We start from the raw sequence: 7,123 nt of genomic DNA, 5'->3' as shown, positions 1-7,123 counted from the left end.
TTATGTGAAACATAAGTATGGATCCGGCTGGGAAAAGGGAGCAGCAGACCACCTCTCGCTCTTGAAGTCGCGCATGACCTCGAGGAACTCCTCGTACTTGGCGCGGTTGTCCTGGAACTTGTCCTTGACGGCCTTGAGGTAGACGAGGGCGTCGTTGGTCGTCAGCTTCTGGCCTGCGGCGGCGGCCGCGGCAGCAGTGGCGGCCCCAGACCCGCCGGAGGGCTGCGTCGGCAGGGCGGCCACGGCCTGGGGCGGCGGCGCCGGCACCAGGGCCGACCCCGACCCCGCCGGAGGCATGGGCTGCGGCGGCGACCTGCACGAGAGAGGCCAAACCGTCAGATCGCCGGGTCAGAACCGTGCGGAGACTCCGCCGTCCCCCCAAAACACCATTTTTGGGCGGCGCGGGGTTGGAATTGGGACGAAGGAGCGCGAATTCGGGACCGAAACCAGAACCAGCCCCGAATTCGTCCCCGTCGGCGAGGATTATTTCGGTTTCGCCCCGCCGGCGACCCCGTCAAGCACGAAACCCACCTCCCTATTTCCGCGAAAAAAGCTCGAAACCGTAGTGGATAAGAGGAACAGGGGAAAGAAAAAACCGAACCCCCTCGGACCCGACGGCCGGGGAGGCGAGTCGGCGGGCGAGCGGTGGTACTCACGGATCGGATCGAGCGACGGCGGCGCTGCTGGTGGTGATGCGCTTGCTGGGCTGCGACCCGGCGGCGGCGAGCGCGTCCTCCCTGGAGCGCTTCATCAGGCCACCATGCACCGAGCGGCTCCTACTCCTCTCCTTGACCGAAGCAAACCACCGGCGATTCCTCCCGAACGCGGCCGCCCTGAACACCGGATCTGCCCGCTGCCGCGAGCACAAGAAGTTCCCCGGAGGCGCACGCGGCACGAGAGACGGCGAGCGCAAAGGCAATCGCTTGGAGGGTGGGGGAAGGAGAGGGGCGAGGCAGCGGGGTGAGATGGAAGACAAGAGGAGCGAAGCGAGACGAGGCCGGGGGACGAACAAGGACGCCTTAAGAACGGCGTAAACCTACCGGGCGCGCGCGGGGGCCGTCGGATCGGGGATAAGGCCCGCGCGGACGGCCCCGATCGGCCCAGGGGACGGTGACCTCACCGGAGGGCTCGCCTCTGCTTCCTTTGCGTCGTGTGGGTAACGCACGCCACGCACGGCACACGGGCTACGTGCTCTGGTGTGGGTGGGGTGGTTTTTTGGATTTGGATTTCGAATTCGGGTGAATTTTCATGCCTCGGCCGGCTCATCCAAAAGTCCGCACACATGCCTTCTTCGGTTGTGCCGAGGAGGGTCGATAATGGCGGGACGAGTTTAATGTTATTACGGTTGTGGTATCGTAACCGAAATGAAGCATCGGGCGCGCGCGGCGCCGGCGCCCCTCGGATGGGGCAAGTGAGGGTGAGGGTAAGAGATTAAAAAGGACTAAACTCAAGATAAGCAAGGTAGATTAAAAAGGATTAGGAAACAAACCAAATAAAATTGAGCGAAATATCTAAACTAAATCGGGCTCCCGGTCGACCAGTCGCAAACTTGGAGCACATGTTGCGCTCTCTTTGCGTGCCTGCGCTGTAAACGACATTGCAATACACAACCCCAAGCCCTGATCGACCCAAAAGCATGACCCGATCCCTATTCGACGCTTCAGAGCATCTTCAACATACCCTTTAAAACACACAAAACTGTAAAATAACTGCCGGATTACAGTTTTAGACGGTAAAAACGATCTGAATAGAATCCATAAACGACTCCAACCCGTAAACTTTTTTAAGGGACGCCTAACCCGTAAAAATAAGGATTTTGAAGGCAGCCCGAGGGTGCCCTCTATACGCCAAAGACCGTTGACGGGAATCTAACTGCCATAGTAACCTTCATGAATCGCACCCCGTCCACCCGTCCCCGGCCGTTGCACCCACCGGCCGTCCGCCCGACGGAGGAGCTAGCTAGGTTCGCCGAATCGATCGATTCAGCTAGCTAGCTCCTTGATTGATTCGTGCTAACTCCTTGATTGATTCGGCTTCGTGCGCTGTATTTGATCGTCGGCGGCTTCGTATTTGGTCGCTTTGAGCTAGCTGGACGACGGCTTTGTATTTGGCCGCTTCGTGGGTTGTCCGCTCGTTTCGGAGGAGCGAGCTAATTGATCGTGGACACGAGCGAAAGAAAGAAGAAGACGTGGGAAAAATACATATGAATATTCGGTTTTACAGTTTAAGTTCAAGGGTTTTTTGGCCAGAATATATTTTGAAAAAATATACATGAATATTCGTGTTTTTTGGCCAGAATCGATGAACTTGTTTTAAACACGAGATTTTTTTGTCAAAATCTGTTAACATTTTTAGAATTCGTGATTTTTTTTCAAAGCCCATGAATTTGTTTGCCAAAATCTATGAACTTTTTAAACAGGAGATTTGTTGTCAAAATCGATGAACTTTTCTTTCAAAATTGTGAACTTTTGTAGAATTCGTGTTTTGTTTTCAAAATCGATGAACTTTTGTCAAATTGCTGAACGTTGTTTGCCAAAACCAATGAACTTTTTTCGAAATCCATGAATCTTTTTCAAAATTCCCAACCTTTTTTGAATTTGCAAACTTTCTTTTGAATCCATTGTAAACTTTTATAAGACATTATACGTCACCAAACAGGAAGTAGTTTCGATCTTCTGGAAACGTTTGTCTGCACAGTTGACGAGCCATTTGTGCCAGTCTGATCCATCCTATGGCCGCAACAGCAGCTAGAGAGAGTTCAACCGCGAGACGCAGTATCATCACACACATATATGCAGATAAAAATAATAAGCAAGCCAAGTTCGACCCAGCATTGGAGAGCATAACTGGGTGTTGCAAAGACCTGACCTGCAGGTCTGTGACCAAATTTCTTTCTTCCCAGTGCCTACCTGATACTGTGTAGCACAATAAACCCTGAATTTCCTCCCATCCCATCCAATGATGATGTTCTTTGCTTGTTCTAACTATATATACACCAGCCACACACACACACACGACCATGTGTCAATTAATTACATTATTGGTTGACGGGATTGATAAACCTAGCGGCCAGCCGAGGAGCAACATGCCCTGCAACTCTAGTGGCCGAATGGAATCGGACTCGAATCACGCAGCCCTCATCTTCTCGCCGAGCGTCTGCTGGACGAGCCACAGCACCGGGTTCCCCAGCGCCGGGATCAGGCTCATTGCGACCAGCGGGACGGCGGCGCACGCGAAAACCCACGGCCAGAGGTTGCTGTTCGCCGCGGCGTGCTTCGTGGGCATCGGGGGCCTGAACTTCTCGAGCCCTTCGTGCAGGTCCGGGTGGTCGCGGAACAGCAGCTGCAGCTGCACAGCAAAACATGTGTGCATCGTTCAGTCGGTGATTTCAGAGATTGGTTCAAAAAGGGGGTACAATGGCACTCGTAGTTTCATACTGTTTGGTAGGCCTCCAGCTGGGACAGCTCCGTCCTGCCCAGGATGTCGAACAGCGACAGGTACAGCATGTAGTTGCGAGCCTGAAACAGAAGACACTTGATCAAGGTTTTCGATTGCGGATTTCGCTTCGCTTGTATGTTGGAAGAGAATATAAACAGAGTACGTAGCAGTGTTAGATGGAGGGTATAAGGTTCCTTTTGTTAAGAGGAAGAATAAACAGTATGAGATTCTGATGCAGACAAGAGGTTTGATCCAGAGAGACCCAGAGTGTATTGACCGTAAGTTGGCTAACAATAGTCTGGTTCTTTTATTTTCAAAACGGGTCTAGAATCACCAAAAGAGCTTGTACTAACACTATCCTTATGACAGTACCAGAAGTTTGTGACTGCACTAACCCATGGCCTTGCATCCTTAACTCCCCCCTCCCTCCCATTATTTGCTGTATATTCTAGCTCTACGCAACTCACCTGGAAACAGTTAAGCAAAAGCAGAGAGTTCTACACTTCTACTAGTCCGAACCAGTGTTACATGGAGGGTATCTGGTTCCTTTTGTTAATAGAATATAAACGGTATGAGATTCTGATGCAGATAAGATGTTTGGTTCGGACAGACCCAGAGAATACTGACCGTAAGTTCACTAAGTTGGCTAAGAATGGTCTAGTTCTTCCCTAAATTTTTTACGAAGAATAGTCTGCTTCTTTTTCTTTTCAAAACTGTCTAGAATCACCAAAAGGGTGTGTAATAATATTCCTGATGACAGTGCCAAAGGTTTGTGACTGAACTAACCCATGACCTGGCGTTCTTTATGCCCACCCTCCCAGTTTTTGCTGTATATTCTAGACCTATAGAACTCACCTGAAAACAGTTGAGCAACAGAAGAGAGTTCTGCACTTCTACTACTTGCTAAGTGTGGTCTGTTCATACTTGATAACTATACGAACTGAGGCATCCATCAGGGTCTCACAAGGGGGAGTTGTTCCAAGCATAAACAATATTTAACATACATCAAGAAATGAAACGAGGTGAAGTAGTGATGCAAGATTCACACTATAACCAGAAGGATATAAATCATGTAACAGCAGAAATAAATAAATAAATAAATAAATAAATAAAGTGTTGGAACACAGGAACTCACCTTCACTTTCTTGACAAATCTGAGGGACTCTTCAAAGGTCAGCGGCTCCGATTTAGATGTCACAGCCCCAAAGAACAGCGTCGTTCTCGACTCTGCCGGAAACGCCTCATCTGCTCCAGGCATAGTAGCTCCGTTGCCTCTGTGATCCATAAGAAACACCAATTACCATGACTGCAGACACACACTTAGTACTACATAACAAGCAGTCTCAACTCTCAACTCTGAACTAGAGCCAACAAGTAGTGTATAGCTAGGCCCTGAACTGCATATATATATATATATACAACCAACAGGAAAAAGGCAAAACAACGTCAACCACAAGAAACACTGTCGATTGTTCGGCCATCATTGTTCAAGTGAGTGATCACCAAAACCCACCAGATAGACTAGTGTAGGATTCCAGTAAGTACATGCCAACCGAAACGGCCACCAGACTAGTGTAGAATTTCAGTACGTGCCAACTGACAGGGGCACCAGACTGATTAGGATAAGCACCAACAGCATACGCTTGTTTTTTTCTTCCTTCATTGCGTACAGAGCACTCTGTCTGTCTAGTCTAGGATGAATTGTTTTTTTTTGAACAGTTCACCTTCAGTTTTACCATGGATCGTCCTGTTTGGGGATGAACCAATGGACTGAAAACTATACTCCAGCAGCCAAGAAAATATAGGTAAGTTTTGAGAGGGGGCAAACTATATTCTTCCTAATAGCGGACAGTGATTCCGCAAGTGACAGATTGATATCCAGCAGGAAACTCACAGGAACTAAATGAAAAACAGAGGACTAAACAGAGATGAGAGAGGACGAATTGCACCGATGAATGTTGAGGATCTCCGCATGCCGACGCCGCCACGGCCTCATCATACTGCCTCGGAACGAGGCGGCCCCGGGGAGGGGAGGGGAGGAAGCTGGGTGGGCAGGATTGGGGCACGAAAACGAGTGGATGGATTAAAATTAAGTAAACAGACCGCGGGCGCGGCCGAGGGGACCAATTCGATTCGAATGCGCGCGGCGGCCGGAAGAAGGGCGAGCTCCGGCCACGGCAAGAAAAGGATATGGATCGAGCCTCTGCGGATGAAATGGTACCGGTGTTGTGGGAGGGGAGGAGCGAGGGTCGCACGCACCTCTCGCCGGGCGGGCCGACTGGAGGCGGGATCGGGGTCCGGGGCCTCCTCCGGCCTGGGCTCCGTCTGCTCGCCGCCGCCGCCGCCGCAAGACGCAAGCTTGGAATATTCGGGCGGGGGGCGGTGGGGGGAGGGGAAAGGGAGGAGAGGAAGCGGTGGGGGATCCCGTCGTCGGCCCGGCGCACATGGGTAAAGCGTTGGTGTGACGTTGACACGTGGGTCCAGGCGTGGCGCACCGACGGGGTGGCCCGCGTGTCAGTGCGAGCGATGGAAGGTTTCTGATGATTGCTTATCCGATGGGGTCAACGAGGAAGTGGGAACAGGTCAGGTGGGCCTGCTACGACGATGGGTGGTTATCTGGGCTCCTGAAAGCATCGTGCCTCAAGCGACAAATAGCCCAGGCGCCTGTTGCCATTTGTTTCCTGTCAGGCCCGTCTTGCGGGGCGCGCCTGGGCTCCTGAAGTGGGAAGCATTCGGAAAAATGCTGAATGTGTAAGAAAAAAAATTGTCGATCATATATTAAAAAAATATAATTTTTTTTATCGTGTACATAAGATGCGATCGAGCATTTTTGAAAACAATGTTGAACAAGTTTAAAAAAATTGGAAATCGAGCGTTTGGGAAATGTTAAATGCACATAGCAAAAATGTTGACCATGTATTAAAAAATGATGAATTCTTTTGACCATGTACAGAAGATTTTCAATCAAGCATTTCGAAAAAAAATATTGAACAGGTATTTGAAAAATGTTATTGAACGTTTATAAAAAAATGTTGACCATTTGTTAAAAAAACTGATGATTTTTTTTGACCGTGTATATAAATATGTTAATCCATTATTTAAAAAATGTTGAACAGGTGTTTCAAAAATGTTAACCAAGCATTTCAAAATGTTGAATGTGTAAAGAAAAATAATATTGAATGTGTTTTAAAAAACGGTTGGTATTTTTATTTGAAAAATGTTAATCAATCATTTAAAAAATGTATAGATAAAATATCGACCATGTATTAAAAATGTTAATCTTGTATTTGAAAAATGTGGACCATGTATTACAAAAAAAGTTTAATTTGTATTGGAAAAAAGTTGGATGTATATTAGAAACATGTTGTTGGTATGTACAAACAAAAAGTAAAATAATAACCAAAAGAACAAAGAAAATAAAAAAGTAAAATAAATAAAATAAACATGAAAATGAAAAAATGAAGAAAAAGAAATAAAAGCAAAAAATACCGGCTCGATAAGCCTCAAGTAGGACGCGCCCCTACAACTTACGTTTTTTAGAAGACCCTACAACGTACCAGGAGAGGGACCTGGGTGGAATGGCTAGCAGCACCAGTGATCAGCTTGGAGACCAGGGATCTATCCCTGCTTCTCCCATTTCCTCTCCTACTTTATAATCGCTATGAGCGCGCGAGTGGGCTAGGCC

The 7,123-nt window shown here is 48.5% G+C and overlaps 2 protein-coding genes across 4 annotated transcripts in view; both read right to left on the bottom strand.

Annotated features, from left to right (window-relative positions):
• The window catches only part of LOC119266586 (paired amphipathic helix protein Sin3-like 3), an 8,667-nt gene extending 7,684 nt beyond the window's left edge, over positions 1-983 (bottom strand). Inside the window, exons 1-2 of the mRNA XM_037547820.1 lie at positions 657-983; positions 53-313 (exon numbers count right to left, since the gene is read on the bottom strand). Of these exons, the coding sequence (XP_037403717.1) occupies positions 53-313; positions 657-751 (356 nt within the window). The 5' untranslated portion in view covers positions 752-983. The remainder of the gene's footprint in view (positions 1-52; positions 314-656) is intronic.
• A 1,825-nt stretch (positions 984-2,808) lies between these two features.
• LOC119266585 lies at positions 2,809-5,845 on the bottom strand. 3 transcript variants are annotated; one of them, XM_037547819.1, is made up of 4 exons: positions 5,660-5,845; positions 4,574-4,712; positions 3,438-3,518; positions 2,809-3,348 (listed from the first exon to the last, which is right to left on the bottom strand). In XM_037547819.1, exons 2-4 carry the CDS (start codon positions 4,694-4,696, stop codon positions 3,127-3,129), a joined length of 426 nt encoding a protein of 141 aa, XP_037403716.1. In that variant the 5' UTR covers positions 4,697-4,712; positions 5,660-5,845; the 3' UTR covers positions 2,809-3,126. The 3 variants fall into 3 exon arrangements, with proteins under 3 accessions (XP_037403716.1, XP_037403715.1, XP_037403714.1); XM_037547818.1 differs by having other exon boundaries at positions 5,698-5,845; XM_037547817.1 differs by lacking the exon at positions 5,660-5,845 and adding an exon at positions 5,388-5,616.
• Between the last annotated feature and the right edge of the window lie 1,278 nt (positions 5,846-7,123).

The sequence above is a fragment of the Triticum dicoccoides genome, chromosome 3A, assembly GCF_002162155.2.
Source record: "Triticum dicoccoides isolate Atlit2015 ecotype Zavitan chromosome 3A, WEW_v2.0, whole genome shotgun sequence".
NCBI classification, from domain to species: domain Eukaryota; kingdom Viridiplantae; phylum Streptophyta; class Magnoliopsida; order Poales; family Poaceae; genus Triticum; species Triticum dicoccoides.
This window is presented reverse-complemented; position numbering and strand designations above follow the sequence as displayed.